The sequence below is a fragment of the Balaenoptera borealis genome, assembly GCF_965194805.1.
Source record: "Balaenoptera borealis genome assembly, chromosome: 20".
In the NCBI taxonomy this organism is placed as follows: Eukaryota; Metazoa; Chordata; class Mammalia; order Artiodactyla; family Balaenopteridae; genus Balaenoptera; species Balaenoptera borealis.
The window spans coordinates 51,589,377-51,612,864 of NC_138879.1; the positions used below are offsets into that span (position 1 = coordinate 51,589,377).

The following is a 23,488-nucleotide window of genomic DNA, read 5'->3' on the forward strand; positions in this document are numbered from 1 at the left end:
GTCCTCATGGAGACTGTGGAAGGGGCTCTCCCCACCTTTATGGAGAAGCAGACTGAGATCAGGGAAGCTAATGGATTTGTCTGAGGTCACGAAGCTGGGAAACAGCAGAGCTGGGATCTGACCCAGAAAGTCTGGCCCCTGGTGCTCCCCAAACACCCTGGGCACTCTTCCACTCCCACACACACCATGGAATCACCGGGACACACTCGGGTGGCGGCCCGCACACCAGACATTAGGGTAACACCTGCAGGACGCGCCGTGCTAGACGCCTCACCCTTGTGTTCCCTTCCAACCCCGAACTCATGTCCACCTCGCCTGCTGCCCACTCGACCTCCGTTCCCCTCCCTTACTATTTCTCTGCCCTTTTCCAGCTCAGCAGGGTTGTCCTTACCTTGGGAGGGGCCTCATTATCAGGCCGGACCCAGGCTGGGGGGTTCGGGCTGGGGCCAGGCCCTTCGGAAGTGGGGTCTGAGTTCTGGCGGATGACGGCTCCTCGGGCACTAGGCGTGGCAGTGGGTGCGGGCACGGCGGGGTCGGGGTCGTGTGAGGCTGGGAAGGCAGCCAGGTTTCGGGTGGGCTGGTCCTGCAGGGACTGGGATCGGGGTACAGGCGCTGCATATGGCTTCAGTGGGACCCGGTGTGCCACCAGGCTCTGCGGGGAGAGACCAGGGAGGGTGGGCTGCCTGCTCTGTGGCACGTCCCCACCTGGGAGCTGGGGCCTGGGCTGGGAGGAAGGGGCAAGTCAAGCCTCTGGCTTCCAATTACCCATTGAAAGGGGCTCCTAGAGCCCAAGAACAGGTAAGACACAGAAACAGAAGTGTGCAGCCACCTGTCTCTGCCCACGTATCCTGAGATCTGTGATCCCTGGCTAAGGGCGTGTGCATGTGTGTACACGAGATGTAGCTGTGCTGCGTGAGGCCCCCTGCATCTGCGTGCTAAGACAGGAACAGGGAGAGACTCACCTTGTGTGGTCCCTCCTGGGGCTCCACCGGCCTCTGCATAGGAGGAGTTTGGGAAAGGGGTCCTGGGGGCCCAGGGGAGGCCTGGGGGACAGGGGGCTCAGGCCCTGTGCTGCCTGGCTTGGTCTTGGCCAAGGGAGAGTTCTGCTGCTTGTTCATCCTCGTTCTCTCTTCTACCTGTGATGCAAGAGGATGCCAAGCAGGACAACTTTTGTCCTGTTCTCAAAATCGAGGTTCAGATCTCTGCAGCCCTCCGCTTGCACTGCGTGCCCCTCTCCCCTGCCCAGCACCCGCCTGTGCGGAAGGACCATGCTTGCAGCTATCAGGCCCCAGGCGGAGGGAGTCTCAGGCAGCAAAGGAGGCAGTGAGTACCTCTCGGGCCCAGGCCGGTTTGTCGGCAGGGTTAATGCCCCGACCGTAATGGTACAGGGGCTTCCTGTCCCCGGGCAGGACTTGCTGCTGCTGCTGCAGGGACTTGAGGTAGGCGTGCTCCTGCTGCAGCTGCCTCTGCAGGCGCTCCGACTGCCGCTGCTCCTCCAGCTGCTTCCGCTTGTATTCCTGGGCCCAAGGGTAGGGAGAGAGGGCTCAGCAGGGTGCGGCCCTGGAAGCTAGAGCAGGCATGCCCTTCCTTTTCTCCAACTGCCTAGAGAGGCGATGTCTTCCCTCGATGCTTGGGTGAATCCCTTCCCCTGAAGGGTTCCCATCCCATTCCAGCAGAGACACTCTGAGTACGCATCTTCCCCGAGGAAGCTGGGGACCCCGTTACCAGCAGTAGGGCCTGTTCCTGGAGGAGCTGTTGCTGAAGGATCTCGAGCTGTCGCTGCTCCTCCTCTAGCCTGTGACGGATATACTCCTGGGGGGCGGGGTGGGGGGCAAAGGGCAGGGACAGAGGGAGAGGCAGAAGGGGGCGGCGGCGGCGGCGGAGGAGTTGGCGGACGGGGTCAGTGGGGTGAGGATGAGGAGGAGGCGGAGTAGAGTAATAGAGAGGCCGGGGTGGGGGTGGGATGAGCCCCGCAGAGGGCAGGGAATGAGGAGGAAGCCGGGGTGCAGGCCCCATGAGGGAAGGGGCAGGGGGCAGGGGGCAGGGGTGGGGCAAAGAGATGGGAATGAAGGCACAGAGACAGGAGGAGGGCAGGGAGCCAGGGTGGGGGGTTGAAGGGTGGGAGAAAACAGAGAGAAAGAGTGAAGCTGGAAAAGATAGGAGGAATCTCGGGGTAGGGGAAGAAGGGGGAAGGGGACAGGGGAGCAGGGCAGGCAGGCAGCGGGAGCAGGAGGGGCGGCTCGGCGGGGCGGGGCGTGTCCGGGAAGGGGCGTGTCCGGTGTGCGCGGCGGGGCGGGGCGCCGTACCTGCTCCCGCTCCGCCTGCCGCCGCTCCTCCTCGCGCCGCAGCGCCTGCATGTCCTCCAGCCGCCGCTGCTGCTCCTTCTCCTGCAGCTTCCGCTGCTCCCGCTCCCGCCGCTGCTGCTGTGGGTGCAGAGACGTGTGGCCTTAAGGGCTGCACCAGACACTAGGACGGCGCAGCCCCAGAAGGCGGACCCACCCCAGCCCGCGTCTGGAAAGCGGATCCCTACTGGACAGTGCGGGCTGGTCTCCATCTCACTGGGGATGGAGGTGAGAGAGCGTGGCTTCAACTTGTTTCTACAAACCTACCTACCCTCACATAAGAGCCCACGGGGGCTTGGCTTGCGAGAAACTTCTGTCTAAGGTGGCTGTGGGCTTCGGACTACAGCCGCTGAGAGGTTGACTGCTGCCCTTGGGCGGGCCTAACTGCATAAAACTGTCTCCTATCCACTCCTCCACCAAACAAACAAAACCTAAAGTCAACAACAACCTCCCCGCCCCCCAGCCCCACTCCTGGCCTCTCGAATCTCGGCCCAAAAGCCCAAAGGGAGTGGGCCGTAGTGCTAGCCCTCAGCCACCAGAGGGCACCAGGTGCCCATGCACAGAGAAGCAACTTAGGGACCTGGCCGGCATCCTTAAGTGAATGTGACCTGGGCTACATCACTACTAGGTCACATTCACTTAGTAACTTTCACATTCTTTCTGCTTAAAAAAAAAAAAAAAAAGAAAGAAAGAAAGAAAGGGAAGGGAAAGGAAGAAAGGAAAGAAAGAAAGAAAGACCACAAGCCCTAAGGATCCAGCAGGCCTGCTTCAGGAGACACCTTGGTAGACACAATTTTTGGTTACTCTGCTACTTGAATAAAGTATTTATTAAGAAGAATTTTTACTAGGTTTTCCTGCAAATCATTCTTTTTTTCAACAAAGATAGGGGCCCACTTTGGGGAGTAGTACATGGGCAGTGTGGATGCTTCCATCTATCTCCTATTGCTTAGATAATGTTTAAATTAAGTTCAGCTCTCCATGAACTTTGGAATCATGTAATTGTTTCAACAAAAAACCCATCATTTAAGGCAAAATTTTAACCAATCTATACACCTCTTCTTCCCCACCATGCCCCCTCCAAAATAAATACATTTAAATATATATGCATACAAAGTATTTTTTAAGTTGGTGATTTAAAAAACTGCCCCTATTTAAAAATGAGATTCTCAAAAATAAATAAGATTCTCTATAAATTAAAATGAATTTCTCCCACCCACCTCCAATTAGTGCGATTGACAAGCCTGTACAAAGCAAATCTAAGCCCAAATAACCAAAAGTAAAAGGAGGGTCTTTAGAAGGATCTTCTTCATGTTCAAAGGGGGCAGCTGCTGGAGAGACCGATGCCCAGGGCACTGAAGTGTTCGTACACAGACCCCCAGCTCCCCTGGACTGAAGGTAAAGGAGCAGACAAACCCGGAGTGGAGGTTTACATGCAGAAATGAGGAGGGGGGACAGTGTGGCTTTTCAGAAAAATCTCTGCTCTGAAGGGACGCTTATGGCACAACCACCCACATAGGGCTGGCGGGTACGCTTAACAGAGGACAGAGCCGTTCTATACAAATCTGAGAGCAAGAGGCTGGGAAGGCCCCACTCACTCCGTCTTTTCCCTGCTGCCCTAGGGGGACCAAGGGTAGGACCAGTAACCTGGTCAGGAGGCCCTTCCGGGAGGACCCCGCCCCCTCAATACCCTCCGCCCCTCTACGTGCCCCGCCCCCTCAACACCCTCCGCCCCTCTAGTGCCCCGCCCCTTCAACGCCGAGCCCCGCCCCAACCCCACCTCCTCAACCCGCCGCCGCTCTTCCTTCTGCTCCTCGATGCGCCGCTGCCGCTGGTGCAGCAGGTGCTTGATGTGCGCCTCTGGGTCTCGCTGTTGCTGCTGCTGCAGCTGCTGCTGCTGCTTTAATGCCTCCGAGTTGCTCTTGTTCTCCTGCTGGAGCCGGAGGAATTCCCGGCGGAGGGTCGACTCCCCCGGCACATTCATGATGGAGCTGGGTCAGGACCGCACACGGAGGATCGGGGTCAGAGGCCACCCTCATCCCTGGGAGCCCTAAATGGGCGCTTCACCCGACCAGACCACACGGTCTGCCTCTGGTCACTCCCGGGTGACCGGAGGCCTGCCCTCCCTCTGCCCCCTTTCAGGCCCTGATTCCTTTAACATCCCAGCCTGCAGCCCTGAATCCCCCGCACACACCTCTTGCTCATTCGTTCGTTCCGTTCCATCTCAGCACCCAGGGATTCCATCTTACGGGTCTACCTGTCTGTGCCCACCACCCCCAGACTGAGTCCCCAAGCCAAGGACCACTGTTGTCCCCACAGATGGTAAGTGATGGTCCCCAACCTCCGCCTGCCAAGCCCACCTTGGCTCTCCTTCCTCTCCATGGCTGTCGTCTTCCTCTTCGCTGCCACTGTACTCATATTCTGTCTCCTCTGCAGGGGGGGAGATCACTGCTGTTTCTTCACCCAGTGCCCCAGACCCCACCCTGGGCTAGGGAAACCTTAGATGGGGATAACCAATAAGGTCTGTCTGGATGGCCACGCTCCTGGTTCCCCACCCGCCTCCTTGGAGCAATGGGGTGATGGTGGGTCTCAGGTTTGGGCCTGGACGCAGATGGGGGATTAGACCCCACCGTGGGCGGGATGTGGTGGGAGGTGTACATGCACTCACACATGCACATGCTCAGCACGAGCCCTCACGTGGAAGGCGGACTTAAATCAGGTGGTGACGGAGGAAAAACCCCTCTGGGGTTGGAAGTTTGGGAAAGGAGATCTCCTTGGACAGGGAGAGCTGGGGCTGGAAGGGGGCCTGAAGGGGAGCCAGGAGGAGCCAGGGCTGGTGAAGAGGAGCAGGGGCTGTGTGTGTCCCAGACCCGCCACCTCCCCCTGCCCACTGACCTTTCTCGCCTCGTTTCTTCCGGGATCGGTCAATGTGGTCCTTGAGCTGGATGCGGACCTGCCGCTCGGTGGGCTGGTCGCGGATGAACGGGAACTTGAGCAGCTGCTCCGTCGGCGGGCGGCTTAGGTAAGTCTTGATGAGACACGTGTCAATGAAGTCGATGAACTTCTTAGACCTGGAAAAGATGGTGGCTCACACTGGGAGGGCCCCCTCGGAAGGCGGGTGATTCCAGGAGGAAGGGGGGATCCACCCTGACTTCCCTCCTGTCTCCCCCGTATCCCAACACCAGGCTCCAGGCTCCCCAGCTGCAGTGCCGCCCCCGCCCGCCCCCTCTTCTCTGGTGCAGACCCAAGCCTGGCTGCAGGAGGTGAGGTGGAGGCCTTGTCCGACGGCCTCCTTCCTAGACGCCAACCCCCCAGAGACCTACCATTTCTTGGACTTGAGCCTGGGTGGCGGGTTCCGGGGGATGAGGAAGAGGGCTCGCATGGGGTGCATGTCACACAGAGCTGGCGCACGGAAGAGACGCAATCAGCCCCTCCCGCCTGGCCAAGAGCCTGGAGTCCTTCTCGCCACAGGCCTCCCGCGACCCACCTCCTCCCTATAGCTCTTTCTGGGCCCTCCCTTCTCTCCCAGGCTCTGCACTTACGGGGGGCTCCCTCTGCCATCTCGATGGCTGTGATTCCTAAAGACCAAATGTCACTCTGTGGAGGCAAGAGAAGAGGGACAGGTGAACGTTCCCGACCACTCTTCCTGGTCCACGCCCTTCCGGAGGCCCCTGTGCTCCAACCTGCACTGTCCTCCAGCTCCCCCACCCTCCCCATCCGTACTTTCCTGCCCACAAAACGTTCCTCAACCTCTCACTGCTAACACGACCCTAGGTCGTCATTTTGCCCCCCAACCTGCTCAAGCTCCCCCTATTTTCAATCCACCCACTGCCCCCACCTCCTTCCTGCCCTTGGCTGCCTCCACGCGCCTACTCTCCGCTCCGTACCCTGTAATCGTAGGTGGCATCAGGGTTCTCATCGCAAGCGATGACCTCGGGGGCCATCCAGTAGGGGGTCCCGATGAAAGTGTTCCGCCTGCCCACGGTGCGGTCCAGCTGCGCGCTCACCCCGAAATCCACTGGGAGGACAGAGGGAGAGGCTGTGATGGAGCACCACGCCTGCTCCCTCGTCTGTGCTGGCGTCCGCGAGTCCTACCTGGCCACTCCCGGCCATCTCTTCACCCCATCAACATCCCAAAGACCCTGACTTAGTCTTCCTGCATCTGGGGGAAAAACCAAGGTGAAAGGACCAAGGGACAGCATTCCAGGCAGAAGGAGCCAAACAATCCCATCTCCCCAGAGGGGCCTGCACAGCACCTGGGACCTAACAGGGAACAGGTGAAACAAGTTCTTGGGTGATTTTCAGCAGAAGGAGAGGAGCAAACCTCCCGGCCCATGGGTAGTTGGCCTTGAGCCACTGGAGGGAATGAATAAAGGGGCTCATTCCGTGCTGGAGGTCAGAAGGCGTCGGCGTACCTAGCTTGACCTCGGCATTCTCTGTCAGCAGCACGTTCTGCCCCTTGATGTCTCGGTGGATCACCTTGTGGGCGTGGAGATGGGCCAGACCCTGGGGCAGGAGACGGGGAAGTAGCCTTGGTGTTAGAGGACAAGGATGCGAGCCGAGGGGAGGGGGAGGCATCAGTCTGGGCTGGGCTGAGGGAGCGGCCCCTCTCCACCCAGGAGCCCAAGTACAGGCTGAACTTTGCGGGGAGCTTCCTCAGACTGGTGGCTCTGGAGAATCCAGCTGCAGGGTTGCAGGTGGAGAAGGAGCAGTGCTGGGAAACAGAGGTGCCCATTTCCTCTGAGTGTTCTCCAAGGTTGGCACTCAGCCTCCACCCCCACCGGCATCAGGCCCTCTGCTCCTTCAAGAGGGCACAGTTCCGTCTCCTTCCCCGTGCATGCGGGGAGGGTCCACGTCCAGGGAGACGCTCCACAGGGGCTGGCTCAGGAGGAGGAGGCGGGGAGGGCCCTGGCACTCACCCGGAGAATCTCCCTGCAGATGTAGGCGATACAGTCCTCCTTCAGGGCGTTCCCTTTCGTGTTCTTCACCAGGTCTGTCACAGAACCAGCACCACAGAACTCCATCACCAGCTATGGTCCCAGGGAGGCACCGGAAGGAAAAGCATCTGTCAGGCAAGGCCTCCTTCCCCTGCCAGGCCCCTGGAGGAGGACTGGAGTCCTTGGGGACAGAACTGGTATGAGCTGGAGAGCAGGGGCCATGAGACCCCTCATAAAGGCTACAGAACTTGCTGAGATTAGGGAAGAAAGCGGAAGGGGACACAGCTGGGAAAGACAAGGCAGGTGGGCTGAGGGAGGTGGTCTGGGTCCTGAGTAGGAGCCCAAGGAATCCCTAAAATTGTAGACAAAATGATGTGGGTTTGTGCATTTTCCTTGGGGAAGGATCCAAAGCTTTCATCAGATCCTCACTGGGATCCATAAACCCAAAACGGTTAAGAACCACTCCTCTGGAGCAGGGGTCGGCAGTCTACGGCCAGGAAGCTAAGCGTGGTTTTTACATTTTTAAATGGTTGGAATAAAAAAATCAAAGAAAGGGGACTTCCCTGGTGGTCCAGTGGTTAACACTCCATGCTTCTACTGCAGGGGGCACAAGTTTGATCCCTGGTCAGGGAACTAAGATCCCACGTGCCACGGCCAAAAAAATTTTTTTAATTTTTAAAAAAATCAAAGGAAGAATCAGATGAAATTCAAACCTTAGTGTCTTACATAAAGATCTTTGGGAATCCAGTGACACTCCTATTCCCATGTATGCATTATCTATGGCTGAGTTGAGTAGTTGTTGGAAACTTTATGACATACAGAGCCCCAGATATTTACTAGCTGGCCCTTCACAGAAAAAGTTGGCCAATCCCTGACCAAGAGAGAAGAAAGGGGCTAAGAGTCAGAAGTCCCCAGGTCTGCTAGAGACAAAACAGTGCATGGGGCTACCAAAGAACTGCAGGAGGGAACCTGTGAGACTTCGGCAGAAACTCCGCGAACAGGCAGGGCCGAGGCAGGGAGATGAGAAGAGCTCCCGGCTGGTCTCCTCTAGGGACCCAGAGGCAGCGGCCAAAAAAGTCCCTGGGGATCAGTATGCCTGTCCAAATGTTTTCACTGTACATTTTCTAAAAGCCGCATCTAACGCAAAAATAAAATGTTGGCTGGGATACATCCATTTGTGTGCACATTAGAGGTAATTTGCATACGGCCCGCATCTGGGGCCTCCAACTCCCACAGCAGAGCACAGGGGGAGGAGGGGAGGACGGTGTCCATCAGGTCCACAGCGGGGCACCTGGTCACTAGCGCTCAGCTTCTAGCCCTCAGTGATCACCCACTACACACTACCTGACGTGTTACTCACCTTTCTGTGTGTGTGTGTGTGTGTGTGTGTGTGTGTGTGTGTCTCCCCAAAAAAGACTAAGTGCCTTGGAGGCAGGGACCACAAGTCATGACTATCTGTGCAGGGTACACAGAGGGTGCTCAATAAGTACTTGTGTGGCAACCGCTGGGAGGGGGGACCTGGCATGAGCTCCAGCCCTGCAGCCATGGCTGTGCTCCCTTCTGCCCTCTCCTCTGTGCTGGGCTGAGCACCAGAAAGCGTGAGGCTGGGGAATCAGCTGGCACCAGTGCCCAGGCTAGGGAGGGCGATGACTCTTAGGCATGTCTGTGCCCAGGAGGGAATCTGGGGGAGGCCCAGAAGAGCTACAGCAAGCTGTGGCCGAGTAATCGCCCACAAAGTCTTGTGCACCTGCCGGGAGGGGTTCGCTTCGGGTCTTGCCGACACCCACAAATATTTTAATGTGTTGCTTTCCCAGGAGCTGTGCACAAAGGCGGGAGAATGGATGGACTAACTGGGGGAGGGGCAGGTGGGCAGGCTAGGGGCGCTTCTCACCCAGAGCTGGTCGTCATTCCCCGGGGGGCTCTTCTTGATGAAGGCCCCGTAGTAGGTGGCGATGTTGCGGTGGTGAGAGTATTTTTTCAACATGTTGATCTCCTGTTTGATCTCTTCCTCCTCATCCTAGGTGAATCCGGGGAGGTGAGCCCTGAGAGTCCGCCCCCCCCCCAGCCCCCTTCTCAATGCTCTGACCCTCCCTCTGCCCCACACAGCTCCCTACCTCCGTGACATCCATGACCTTGATGGCAGCCAGCTGCCCGGTCTTGACATGCCGACCCTGCAGGACAGAGAGCCAGGCGTGGAGGGATCAGGGTCTACGCTCAGGAAGAGCTTAATTTGGGAGAGGCCACAACTTTTGGCTGTTTTCTGTCTTACAAAGTGCCCCTCATGGTGGCTAGACACCTCAGTTTATGGGTTGGTCATAGACAGAGGGCTACAGGAAAACCGCCGAGGCTGGATTCCAAGTGCTACGCTGGATAAAGATGAAGGGTCTCCTCCCCTGAAATGCTCAAGAGGGATGAGTGAGAGACCCTTGTGCTCTGCTCCAGGCTCTCTGGCTTAGACGTCCCAGTTTGAAAGTTAGAATGTGGAGTAAAAGATACCTCTCCATCCTCAGACGGAGCTGGAGGGAGCTGGGGGACGAGGCTGGGAGGGCTTTGCCTCTCCAGCATCTTCTATGCAAGACAAACTGCCTGCGTGCTTTCCTGATCCATACCCTCTGGTCAGGAGGCCTTTCCCAGAATCACCACCCCCCCAAGGCTTTTTATTATTGTCCACACGAAAGAATAAAGATAGAGCTGAGATTTTAGGGAACTCGAAGAAACACAGAAGGGCTGACTGACATGTCAATGCCATCACCAGTGCTAATGGGAAGAAACTTCTTCTAGAGTGTGTCCCTGCCATCCCCACCCCCCCGCCCCCCATCCTTCTGAAATTCCTAGCAGGAGCCATCTCAGGCTTGGGTATGAAAGTCCAAGGCTTCCTGGGAAAGGGTGGGGTGGGGGTATTGCCAGCCATGGATTATTTTTATCCTCAGCAGTCTTTTACGACCCCAAGCCCAGAGAAGCAGTAGAACACAGAGCTGCTGTTTCCATGGCAACAACTAGGCAAGAGATGGGAGGATGGGGGGGCGCCTGCTTCCCAAAGCTCACAGGGAAGAAGGGTAAGAGACAGACAGGTGGTCCCAGTGACCCAGGAAATGCAGGCCCCTGAGATGCAGAGGAGACTCGTGGAAAAACCGAGCATCGTATCTGGAGACAAAGCAGCCAGGTATGCGCTCTGGGGCAGCACCTGCCTTAACATCTCTCTGCTGCAGCTGCCTCCCCCCAGTCAAGTGTGACCAGTGGTCAGACCACGTGAAAGGGCTGGGCTGGCCAGGCTAGAAGCCACAATCAGTGGTCAAGGAAATGCCACTTCTGTGGGGGAGAGAGGCGGCCTCAAAAGTAGAGGGCCTGAGCTTGGGCTCCAGCCCTGCAGCAGGCCACTCAGGGGAGCTCAAGAAAGCTGTTTCCCCTCTGCAGAAGGTCACCCACTAGGTCCCCCCGACCCTGAGTCCTGTGGTCTCAGGAGAACCCAAAACTGCACCTCTGAGCTCTGACACACACGTCCCCATACCCTTCCCACTGCTCCGTGTCCCTGTACCATACGCCACCCAGCTCCAGACTGTTCCTGCCGCACCCAGGACTAGTTCTAAACTCAGAGGCAGAGGCCAGCAAAAACACCCCACTTCTTGCTGCTTCCTTCCCTTATGACTTTTATCCCTCTCCTCTCCCTCCCTCCCTGGTCCTCCCTCCCCTTTGCCAGGGCCCCCAGCCCCTATAATTCCCCCCAGCCCCCCTCAAATCTCCAGACTGGGGCCCACTCCCTAGGAGGCCCATGGGAGTGGGCCTCGCTGCTGCACACAGAGCCTCACCTTGTACACCTGTCCGTAGGTTCCATTGCCGACCACCTCCACCAGCTCAAAGATTCCAGCAGGGTCCTGGGGGAGGGAGAGAGAAAGAATAAGGTGTCAGCACTTCAGAACAGGACCATGTAGCTAGAAACACGGAAGAGCTATTCAACCAGGAGACGACAGTGACTACTACTACATGGGGCTGCAGGCGGGCCTGATGGCCAGGTGCCCTCTTCCTGGACTGGGTCAGAGTTCATGTTCTAGGGGAAAAGTCAGAAGGAGGGGAGAGAAAACAGAAGTCAGAGACCCTCTGGCTATTCAGACATGCTGCTGCTTCCAAACTCGGTGACAAACTCTGAGAGCCTGTGGCCTCATCTGCTCCATGGGATACCTGAGTACCCACCTCTGGGCTGGGGTCAATTTCAAACGAGGAAATGCCCATAAAATGCTTAAGACGGTGCCTGGCACAAGTTATTTCATTTTATTTTTTATTATTCATTTATTTATTTTTGGCTGCGTTGGGTCTTCCTTGCTGCGCGCGGGCTTTCTCTAGTTGCAGTGAGCGGGGGCTACTCTTCCTTGCGGTGCGCGGGCTTCTCATTGCGGTGGCTTCTCTTTGTTGTGGAGCACGGGCTCTAGGTGCGTGGGCTTCAGTAGTTGTGGCGCACGGGCTTAGTTGCTCCGCGGCATGTGGCATCTTACCGGACCAGGGATCGAACGCGTGTGCCCTGCGTTGGCAGGCGGATTCTTAACCACTGCGCCACCAGGGAAGTCCCCCAGGCACAAGTTATTTTATTTTTTAAAAGCAGGGATGAGGAAAGCTAGGAGGGGCCGAAATGTGAAAGCCACCCTCCTTGTGCCCTTCTCCCCCTTCCCAGTCCTCCTAAGCCCCAGGGCTCCCAGCATGTGGCGGGTAACAGGGACCTGGGCAGGGAATGGAGAGCAGGGAGGGGTGGTGAGAAGGGAGAACTTGCAGCTCCCGCTTTCCCGAGCCAAGCAGTACCAGGAGAGGAGGGGAGAGGGCCCGCAGGGCTCAGACAAAGCGTCCCGAAGAGGCCCATCGCCGGCTGGGCCAAGCAGCACAGCTGCTGGGAGGCCACCCACCCCGCCCTGGCAGGGCTTCTTTCTGAGAGAGAGAGGGTGGGCAGTGGGACTGCAGGCTGAGTGGCTGGCCCAGGGCTGCCTGCACCTCCGCCGGACAGGCTCACAGGCAGGTTCTCGCCTTCCGGCAGGACGGAGACAAGACGTATGTTACTTCGGAAGCAAACTCCCCAGGCGACGCCCGTGCTCCTGCGCTGACAGCCCTAACAGCGTATAATCCAAAACTCCTTCCTCCCTGATTCTGAAAACCAATATAGGATTTTTGTGAAAACAACCAGAAAAACCCCGAAACCAAACAATCCTCCTCCTTCATTCACGGCAGCAAGCGTGTGGAAGGGAACCTGGGTGTGCTGGAGACCAGGGAGGCCCCAGCCCCAGGCTTTGTTAGGATGTCCCGGGAGGACTGCAAGTGTCACCCTGGCTCCTGGGTGTCCCTGTCTGAGCCTGTGCCACCATGCACTGTGGCTGTGCACTAACTTGTCTATAAATTCCGGAAGGAAGGGCCTGAATCCTCCTTGCTCACCTGTGTGTCCAGCACCGAGCCCAGGGCCTGGCAGGCAGCAGCCTGAAAGAATATCCCAGAACTGCCCAGGTGGAAGCCTTGATAGAAGTTGCAGAGGGATTCCTTCCACTGGCTCTGGAGGGGCCTGGGATGACCAGACCGAGAATTTCATGGTTCTATGTTCAATTATTTAGCTCCAGCTGAAGTGACTAAAAAAAAACCCCTTGAACAGGTCTAAAAAACAGCAGGCTCCACAGGAAAGGGAGAAAATGTCAGTGCAGCGTGGGGGGCTGATGAGAGGTCTGTCTGAACCTGAGAGCTGCAGGGGACCTGGAAGAAGTTACCTCATCCACCTGGAAGTCTAGACTCAGAGGCGTGAAGGGAACACAGTTCCCAAAAAAATCTCCCCCAAAGAAGGCCTCATCCATTCTGCGGCCTCTTAACCCTAACCATTGGGAAGTCCTTTCTTACATCTTAATTCTTTCTGAGATGGATACTGGTAGGAAAAAGGACTCATGGACTTGACTTTCTGGACACCCCTAATCTAAGAGGGGAAATGTGAGTGGCTTCTTAGAGTCATGATGATACACCACCATCACCTCGGATCAGCACAAACAGATTTAAGTTTGTAATCTTAGCTCCCAGTCTGTCTCCTTCTGGTACGTTTGGGAGGCACTGAGGGATGAAAGGACAGCCTTTGAGGTCAGACACTCAGGTTCAGATACTGATTTAATGGTTTCGAGCCTGTTTCCTGACCCACAGCCAGGAAGACCACACTTACTTGAAAGGGTTATTCTGAGGATTAAGCTGAGACCATGCATGTGACACAGCAGTCCTGATACCAAACATCCTCCACAGAACGTGCTCCACAGAGGCCTGGCCCTGCTCGGCTTCTTTTTTTTTAAATAAATTTATTTATTTATTTATTATTTATTTTTGGCTGCATTGGGTCTTTGTTGCTGCGTGCGGCTTTCCCTAGTTGCGGCGAGCGGGGGCTACTCTTCATTGCGGTGCGCAGGCTTCTCATTGCAGTGGCTTCTCTTGTTGCGGAGCTCAGGCTGTAGGCGTGCGGGCTTCAGTAGTTGCGGCACGCGGCCTCAGTAGTTGTGGCTCACGGGCTCTAGAGCGCAGGCTCAGTAGTTGTGGCGCATGGGCTTAGTTGCTCTGTGGCATGTGGGATCTTCCCGGACCAGGGCTCGAACCTGTGTCCCCCTGCATTGGCAGGCAGATTCTTAACCACTGCACCACCAGGGAGGGCCCTCTGCTTCTTAATAGCAGCACCATCTTCACCAAAGTCCACCTCTGCAGCACCTTCTTCTCCCTCCCTTCCTTCTCCACCTCACACTCACCCTGTCCTTTCTCCCTTCAAGATGCCCATTTGTCTCCTCCTCTCCATTCCTGAAGGTGCCACCCCAGGCCCACCCCTTCACTCCTCCTTCCCGGAGCGCCTGCCTCGCCATCCTGCCTTCTGCTGCTGCTGCCAAAAACAGCACTTTCCTGATCTTACTCCTCTGCCCAGAACGGGCATGGCCCCCCGCTGCTCACGGAAGGGAGTCCCAGCACCTAAGCCGGATGCTTAAAGTTGCCCCATCATTAACCAACCGATACATATTGCCTGAGTGAGTGTCTACATCGGCCCTGCACTGGGCTGGGCCCTAATCAGGGGAGATCTGTCAGGTGACTTTACCTTCTTTCATTTACCCATTAAATATTTATTGTGCACTGACTGCGTCACAGGTCCTCAGTTAGGCACAACGGGGATCTCAACGGTGTATGAGAACCACGGACGGTCCCTCAAGGGCCTTATGATTTTACAGACAGGCCAAGCACCCCAACATGGACATGCGGCGGTTTATGATTACACGCCATGAGAGCAATCGAAGGCACTCAAGTCTGGAGTAGAGGCAAGAGCGCTGGAGAGTGACTTCCTAGAGGGAACTGAGCAAGTATTTAACTGTCTGGGGCCTCATCTTTCTCACACAACTGAGAGGAAGCTGGACTAGGTAAAAAGTCTGCTCTGCAGTTTCAGGGGACAGAACTAAATTCAGAGTGGGAATCTCAGGCAGGCTCCCTGGAAGAGGTGGTATCTGAGTGGTGACAAGAACTGAAGAGTGGGGGAGGCCAGGCCCTGCTGAGGGGCAGTAGTTTGGGTTTGGATGTGGAGTGTGAGATGTTAGGGGATGCACAGAAGTAAATGTCTAACAGGCAGCTAGAAACAAGGGTCTGGAGGTAAAGATTTAGAGGACGTTTGTGAGTGTGAGACACGGTGTCCAGGGTGAGTGCACAGGGAAGGAGGACTAGAAGGGCCAAGGCCAGCCTCTTGGAGGAAGGGCCACGTGCTGCACACCGGCGAACAGAACAGACAGCAGAGGGGAGGCGGTCAAAGAGGACGGAGAGGAATGCCACTGGCCTTAGCACTGGGGGAGCCGCTGAGCATCCCTGTGGAAAGTGCAGCTGTGAGAGCAGGAGGCAGACAGCGGGGGCTGGGGGAGGCGGGGTGATGAGGAAGTGAAGGCTCGGGGTGCAGCACCCTCTCTGGAGAAGTCTGACTTTGAGAGGAAGGGGGAAAAGCAGAGGAGGCAGCAGGGTCAGACACAAGGGTTTGCAAAATAGGGAAGCTCTCTCATGCTTAAGAGTTATCACATGACCCAGCAATTCTACTCCTAGGTAGATACCCAAGATAATTGAAAACATATGAACACACAAAAATCTGTACATAAAATGTTCATAAAATAGGGGAGGGAAGAAGACAAAAAGAGAGGAGACTGATGATGCCTGACGAATTCATTTTTTAAATGATATACACGTGTGCGTATGTATTAGTATGTAAACTGTATCTTCCACTGGATTACAGCAATGATCAAATACAACAGTGCCTATTTCTCCCTGACACACATAGCCAAGGATTCAGAATGCCCAGACATGAGTAATACCACAGTTCAAACACGATTTATGCATTGATCTGGCTTTAAATGTGGGCCCTTCGAATATCTGCCTGTCCGTGTGCCTGGCCACCCTCTTTGATGATGATCTAGAAGAGGCACCCCCAGAGGGAGGTGCTCTGCTGCTGGGAAGCCCCCAGGCGGCCCTGGTCGCCTCTGTGCACAGGCATAGCTCTGTCGCGATGCTACTGTCGGCCTTCACCGGCTCCTTCCCTTGGTGCCCAGACTCTTTGTCCTCAGCAGCCCGGTTCTTGTCCAGCCAGCTGCTGGGAGGCGAAAGGGGTGGGGACAAGGGTGCGGGTAACTAATGAAGGAGGGAGAGAGAAGGACCGGAAGAGATGAGACGTGAAGAGACACTGGTCTGTTGAGGTTAAAGAGTTAGGAAGATGGGGGAGCTCCATGAATACCGAATGACCTTGACTTAAATGATTATGTCAGAGGGAAGATCATCTGCCAAGTAGGAGTGTGGGGCTTGAGGAATGAGGTGGAAAAGCTTGGAATAGATGCTACACAGGGTGCTTTAGGATATGTAAGAATCCTAGGGGGCTTCCCTGGTGGCGCAGTGGTTGAGAATCTGCCTGCCAATGCAGGGGACACGGGTTCGAGCCCTGGTCTGGGAAGATCCCACATGCCGCGGAGCAACTAGGCCCGTGAGCCACAATTACTGAGCCTGCGCGTCTGAAGCCTGTGCTCCGCAACAAGAGAGGCCGCGATAGTGAGAGGCCCGCGCACCGCGATGAAGAGTGGCCCCCGCTTGCCGCAACTGGAGAAAGCCCTCGCACAGAAACGAAGACCCAACACAGCCATAAATAAATAAATAAATAATTTAAAAAAAAAAAAAGAATCCTAGGATCCTACTCCAGAGATTCTGATTTAGCACCATAGGTCTGGGGTGAGGAGCAGGAATCTGTATGTTTAACAGATCCCCTGGGTGATTCCAATGCAGAGGGTCAATGGACCCATTCGGAGAGACTGAGCTGCTCTAGGGAGTTAGTAACAGGTGAATGGAAGGTACAGGACTGTCGGCCAGCAGCAGGGATCTGAGTGGAGTCACGGAGGTGGAGTGCTACCGCTCTCGCCTACAACAGCTCGGCAGCAGCTCCGTCTGCACTGACTCAACTCATGCCCCTTTTTTTCTATGTTCATGTGGCCAACCCTCCCTAAAAATGACCTCTCTTGTCAGCCAAGCCAAATCCCAAGGTTTTTGTTTGTTTGTTTGTTTGTTTTTTGGTTTTTTTTTTTCAAGAAATCTTTTCTAGCCACTCTAGCCCACCACAAGCTATCCAACCCATGAACTTCAACCTCAATTTCACATATTAATCTCATCCATTAGACTGATCAACGAGTTCAGCAAGGTTGCAGGATGCAGGATCAGTATATGAAAACCAATTCTATTTCTATATACTACAATGAATGATTCAAAAAGGAAATTAAGAAAACAATTCCATTTATTTACAATAGCATCAAAAAGAATAAATCGAACCAAAGAAGTATGAAACATGTACACTGAAAACTGTTAAAACACTGTTCAAAGAAATTAAAGAAGCTCTAACTAAATGGAAAGCTATCTCGTATTTACGGATCAGAAGACTTAGTATTGTTAAGACCTACACATTCAGTGCACTTCTATCAAAATCCCAGCTGTTTTTTGTTTTGCAGAAATTGACAAGCTTATCCTAAAAATCATATGGAAATGCAAGGGATCCAAAAGAGACAAGAAATCTTGAAAAGGAAGAATGAAGTTAAAGGACTCACAATTCTCAACTTAAAAACTTACTATAAAGCTACAGAAATCAAGACAGCGTGAGAAAACAAAAAAAGATACCGTGATACTGGCATAATGATAGACATATAGATCAATGGACTGGAATTGAGAATCCAAAAATAAACTCTTAAATTTGTGGCCAATTGACTTTCAACAAGAGTACCAAGACTGGGACTTCCCTGGTGGCACAGTGGTTAAGAATCCGCCTGCCAGTGCAGGGGACACAGGTTCGAGCCCTGGTCCAGGAAGATCCCACATGCCGCAAAGCAGCTAAGCCCGTGCGCCACAACTACTGAGCCTGCACTCTAGAGCCCGTGAGCCTCAACTACTGAGCCCTCGTGCCACAACTACTGAAGCCCATGAGCCTAGAGCCCGTGCTCCACAACAAGAGAAGCCACCGCAATGAGAAGCCTTTGCACTGCAACGAAGAGTAGCCCATGCCTGCCGCAACTAGAGAAAGCCTGCACACAGCAACGAAGACCCAACGCAGCCAAAACGAAATAAAATAAAATAAATTTATTTAAAAAAAAAAAAGAGTACCAAGACCATTCAATAGTCTTTTCAACAAATGGTGCTGGGACAACTGGATATCCATATTTAAAAGAATGAATTTGGACCCGTATCTCATACCATACACAAAAAATTAACCCAAAATGGATCACCTAAAAAGGTAAGAGCTAAAACAATAAAAAAAAAAAAAAAAAGAAAACACAGGAGTAAATCTTTGTAATCTTGGATCAGGGAATGGTTTCTTACGTATGACACCAAAAGCACAAGTAACAACAACAAAAAAAAGGTGAACTGGACTTCATCAAAATCTATAACCTTTGTGTTTCAAAGAATAGCATCAAGAAAGTGAAAAGACAACCCACAGAATAGGAGAAAACATTTGCAAATTATATATCAGCGATAAGGGACTTGTGTCTAGATAAAAGACATATCTGATAAGGGACTTGTATCCAGAATACTAAAAGAAACTCAAGAATAAAATAACAACAATAAAAAAGAGAAATAACCCAACTTAAAAATGGGCAAAGGAAAAAAAAAAAAAAAATGGGCAAAGGATCTGAATAGACATTTCTCCAAAGAAGATATACAGGGGTCAATAAGCACATGAAAAGATGTTCTACATGAGTCACTAGGGAAACGCGAACCAAAACCACAAGACACCACTTCACACCCACGAAGGTAGCTATAATCACAATGACGGATAATAACAAGCACTGACGGGGATCTGGAGAACTTGGAACCCTCATACATTGCTGGTGGGAATGTAAAATTGTGTAGTCACTTTGGAAAACAGTTTAGCAGTTCCTCAAGATGTAAAACAGAGAGTTATCACATGACCCAGCAATTCTACTCCTAGGTAGATACCCAAGATAACTGAAAACATATGAACACACAAAAATCTGTACATAAAATGTTCACAGCAGCTTTATTCATAAGAGCCCAAAAGTAGAAACAATCCAATGTCCATCAACTGATGAATGGATGTGATATATCCATTTATGGATATTCCACTAATATGATATTCCAATAATGGAATATTATTAGGCAATAAAAAGGTATGAAATAATGATACATGCTATGGCATGGATGAACCTTGAAAACATTATGCTAAATGAAAGAAGACAGTTAAAAAAAAAAAAACCCACATATTGTAAGGCTCCATTTATGTGAAATGTCTATAATAGGCAAATCCATACAGACAGAAAGTAGATTGATTAGTGGTTTCCAGGGGCTGGGAAAAGGGAGGAATTGTAGTGACTGCTAATGGGTACTGGGTTTTATTTGGGGCTGATGAAAATGTTCTGAAATTAGATAGTGGTGATAGCAAGTCTGTGAATACACTAAAAACCACTTTAAAATACTTTAAAAGGGTGAATTTTGTGCTATGTGAATTATATATCAATAGAGCTGTTATTAAAAATAATAATCCCAAAGCCCCTCTCATAATGCTCAGTAAATTATTGTTGATTAGTGACAATTTCCATTCTAAGAAAGCTACCCTACTAACATGAAAGGGAGCCCCCCAAAGTGCTTCTGGTCTAATAACACATGTGAAAAAGTCCTGAGACAAACACAGACAATGATAAAACATAACCGTGTATATGATATAGAATTAGGCAACCTGGTTTCTATTCTTGGCTCTGCTGCTAACAGGCTGTGTGTCTGGGGGCAAGTCACTTAACCTCTCTGGGTTCCCTTTCAACAAGAAAACTTTCCAGTTCTAACTCTATGATTCTAAATGCTCAAGTCCACACTCCACGAAGCTGCCAACCGGATGACTATGTATTACTTCCTTACTGTGTGCCAGGAGTTGTGTTAGGCTCTGGAATACAGCAATGAGTAAAATGGGGCAGTCCCTGCCGTAAGGGTGTTTCCGTTCTGATGGGGGAGGCAGACACTAAACAACTCTACAATTCTTTAATTATAACTGTGGTACCGCTCATGTGCCACGGAGAAGCACAGGGTGCTAAGAGAACAAACTTGACCAAGTCTGGGGAATCAGGGAAAGGCGCTACTAAGGACGACATATTTAAGCTGGGGTCTAAAAGCCTTCCCAGGACCCTCTGAGCAATGAATGCTATTATCTGTCCCATCCCTGTGGCCCTTATCTTGATTACCTCATGAGATCTCCCACATTTTCTGTCTCACAGATCTCTTTCATTGCCCACTCTCCCCATATCCCTCTAATAATTAAACAGCTAATAGTTTTTGAGCATTTTCTTTGGTCCTGGTACTGCTGAGCACTTCAGAAGTATAATCTCATAGCAAACTCTAAGGTAGGTGCTTATTGGCGTATTTATTTCACAGGGAAGGAAGTTTAGAGCAATTAAATGACATGCCCAGGATTACACACAGCCAGGAAGTGATGGAGCCAAGGTTTGACCTCAGAAGTTGACTCCCAGGCCTGCTTTGCCCTGATCAAAGCTCCTGTTGCCTAAGGGACCACGTTTTCAATCATTAGATCCCTTTCTTGCCCTAGTCATAGCTCATGAGTCCAAGAGATGGGCTCCTGGTCCAAAGGTAGCCAGTCCAAGACCAAGAGAAGAAACGAACGAGGGCAAATTTCCCTCTCAGCCATTCCAACTAAAACCCAGAGGGAAGATGCCAGGTAGGTACCTGGAGAGTCAGGGCTGCAGAGGCCATTCTTATCTCAGTAAAGGAAAGCAGAGGCTGTTTGTGAGCAGAAAGGAGGGAGAGGGAAGTGGCGGGGAGACCTGACTGGTTCTCCCTGTGCGCCCTGGTGCTACCATGACCCAGCTCCACCCTACATTTCCATCTCCAAGGAACTGGCTATGTATGCTGTGTGCAGTTCATGTGCTCGGACTGCGGTGAGACTGTGGACCTTGAATTAAATAAAAATCAACAGTGAGAGCCAGCGCTGTTCTAAGAGCTTTACACATACCACTGAATTTAACCCCACAAAACTCCACGACATTGATACTATTATGATTCTCATTTTACACATGAGTGAACTGAGGCTCAGCGAGGGTAAGTAACTTGCCCAATAGCTAATTAAGTGGCAGAGCCAGGATTTGAATGCGTGCAGCCCGGCTCCAGAGTCTCTGCTCTAACTACCCCTTTATTCACCCTCACTCGAGCAGGTTCCCTGCAACCGAACAAGCCAGATCGCAACATCACTATTTAACTTTTCTCATGATTATGTCTCATCTCCCCAAGTAGAAGAGAAGCTCTTTCAGGGCAGGAACCATGCTCAGGTGATGTCTGGGTACCATCTGGTACGAGAGCTCTGCAGACTTGCGCTGATATAGGTGCCCAAATGTTTTATTATATTACCTGGGCAGCTTGGAATCTGTACCATACGCAAAATCACTTTTGTTGCATTGTGAACACGTGGAATGACAGTCTGTGGCTACTTTCTTTCACTCATTGGGGTTTATGTTACTAAGCATTTCTTATCCTCCATATATTTTATACATTAAAACTCTATAAAGCCTTCAGTTGGTGGACACGTTGCGGAAGGCAGCATAGAAGTGTTGGAATCAATTACTGAAGAGTGGGGCTCTGAGCCACCTGACAGACCCCCTCATCCAGGTCAAAAACTGCCAGAGAGATGTTACATGGCACCGGGCTTTACGTCATATGATGTCATTTACGATTTATAATTGTACGTGTTCAGGTATGAAGAGACAGCAGTGATGTAATCTGCAATAACTCTCCGGGTAGATGTACCTCCAGGTGCAATACAAAGGACCGCGTTCCACACGCGCATTTCAACCCGACACGCACGTGCACACATGCAGTGACATGCAGCTCACGCAGGATGTTGCCCTCGCACAACTCTCGAATCGCCTGGCGCCTATTCCTGTTTTCCTTACAGCACCAGGTGCATTTCTAAGTACCTGTGAGGTGCTCAGATGCTTGTTGATTTAACCTTTAAATGCCAGCAGAGCAAGGTAGAGGTGGGTTTGGTCAAGGAAAGCGTTCTGCAAGAAGTGGAGGATAAACAAAAGAGCTGGAGGGGCTGGAGGGAGAGAAGAGGTGCCGAGCTGGGTGGGTAAAGTGGAGACACGCAGCCGGAGGCGGGGCAAGGGGGCAGACGGAATGGGCTGTCCCTTCAGACTCTTCTCCTCTAAGTACCCCTTTAATGATTTCGAGTGAGTTAGTCTCCCCAGCTGTCGCCCGAAGACTTCCTGAAAGGCACTGCCTTGCGCTTCGGAATCTCCCCAGCATCTGACATGCTATGTGCTCGATAAAAGCCAGCCAAACGAAAGGACTGGGCACAGAGCCCTGATCCATCCCAAGGCGCCGACCTGCACCTTCGTCGTGGGCTCTGCTCACCAGGACTAGCCAGGAGAGAACTGGGCACAAGCTGGCCTTGGGCTCTTCCTTCCTTGCTCTGCGGACCCTCAAGGGGCTCCCTGGATCCCCCCACCAGCTCGTATCTGGAGAAAGCACAAGGGGAAGATGGCGAACAGAGCTCCGAAAGACAGCAAGGCAGTTACTCTGACCCTGGTCAGCACCAACTGGCATTCTCCTTTTCCTTCTCTGGAAACCAAGGAATCATTTTAATGCAGTAGTACTGACTGAGATTAGGTGAAAAAGGAACGCTGTGACTATTTCCCAAGAGAAAAACGTGAAAGAGTTTATGCATTAATGTTTGAGGACTGGCTGGGATGGGGTGGCAGCGGGGAAAATAATAACTGAAGCTCAAGGACGGGGAGCCGTGAGCCACGGCTGCAGGACATGGGAAGGAGAGAAGGAGAAAACCCCAACTGCTCCCTCACAATTAGTTTGTGGGTACCTAGAAATGTACAGGAGCAGTCTGGGGTCACGGTGGAATCAGGATGAAGGGGTGGGTGACAGAAGGGGCAAAAGGAGGCCAGCCCCTCAGGTTTGGGGTCATTTCTTTCATTCATTCATTCATTCATTCATTTATGGCTGCGTTGGGCCTTCGTTTGGGGTCACATTTCTATCTATCTGTCTATCTATCTATCTATTTATTTATTTATGGCTGCGTTGGGTCTTCATTGCTGGGTGCGGGCTTTCTCTAGTTGCGGCGAGCAGGGGTTACTCTTCGTTGCAGTGCGCGGGCTTCTCATTGCGGTGGCTTCTCCTGTTGCGGAGCATGGGCTCTAGGTGTGCGGGCTTCAGCAGTTACAGTGCGTGGGCTCAGCAGTTGTGGTACGCAGGCTCAGCAGTTGTGACTCGCGGACTCTAGAGCGCAGGCTCAGTAGTTGTGGCGCACGGGCTTAGTTGCTCCGTGGCATGTGGGATCTTCCTGGACCAGGGCTCGAACCCATGTCCCCTGCATTGGCAGGTGGATTCTTAACCACTGCACCACCAGGGAAGTCCCGGGGTCACATTTCTTGAAGTGGTCCAGAGCTGGCAGATCAGACCCTCAGCCCCAGGGCTGTTCCACCGATAACACCTCTTCTAACCACATGCGTCCCCCTGTGCTGCTTCAGATCATCCACCTCCAAGTGGGGAGAGACGTGTGTGCTGTGTCTGCTCTGCACACAGATGAAATCCCCTGAGGGGTACAGGGGTTTCTGAAGTATCTAACAAATGCAAACTGTTATTATCAATATTTGCAGCATCTTTTTAAACTGCCTGCCAAAGACTGCCTTCTTAAACCTTGGGTCTACC

The 23,488-nt window shown here is 52.8% G+C and overlaps 1 protein-coding gene across 14 annotated transcripts in view; it reads right to left on the bottom strand.

The window, feature by feature from the left end:
• Nucleotides 1–23,488, bottom strand: part of MINK1 (misshapen like kinase 1) — a 50,237-nt gene that overhangs the window by 5,751 nt on the left and 20,998 nt on the right. For 5 of the 14 annotated variants that reach the window (XM_082371005.1, XM_082371004.1, XM_082371011.1 and 2 more), the window contains exons 2-16: nt 11,083–11,148; nt 9,391–9,447; nt 9,168–9,293; nt 7,259–7,369; nt 6,755–6,845; nt 6,227–6,357; nt 5,882–5,936; nt 5,663–5,741; nt 5,235–5,410; nt 4,700–4,769; nt 4,120–4,330; nt 2,307–2,423; nt 1,332–1,517; nt 963–1,136; nt 392–652 (exon numbers count right to left, since the gene is read on the bottom strand). In XM_082371005.1, the coding sequence (XP_082227131.1) occupies nt 392–652; nt 963–1,136; nt 1,332–1,517; nt 2,307–2,423; nt 4,120–4,330; nt 4,700–4,769; nt 5,235–5,410; nt 5,663–5,741; nt 5,882–5,936; nt 6,227–6,357; nt 6,755–6,845; nt 7,259–7,369; nt 9,168–9,293; nt 9,391–9,447; nt 11,083–11,148 (1,911 nt within the window). Of the gene's footprint in view, nt 1–391; nt 653–962; nt 1,137–1,331; nt 1,518–1,725; nt 1,813–2,306; nt 2,424–4,119; nt 4,331–4,699; nt 4,770–5,234; nt 5,411–5,662; nt 5,742–5,881; nt 5,937–6,226; nt 6,358–6,754; nt 6,846–7,258; nt 7,370–9,167; nt 9,294–9,390; nt 9,448–11,082; nt 11,149–23,488 lie in introns of all 14 variants that reach the window. The other 9 variants (XM_082371001.1, XM_082371008.1, XM_082371006.1 and 6 more) reach the window with 6 other exon arrangements.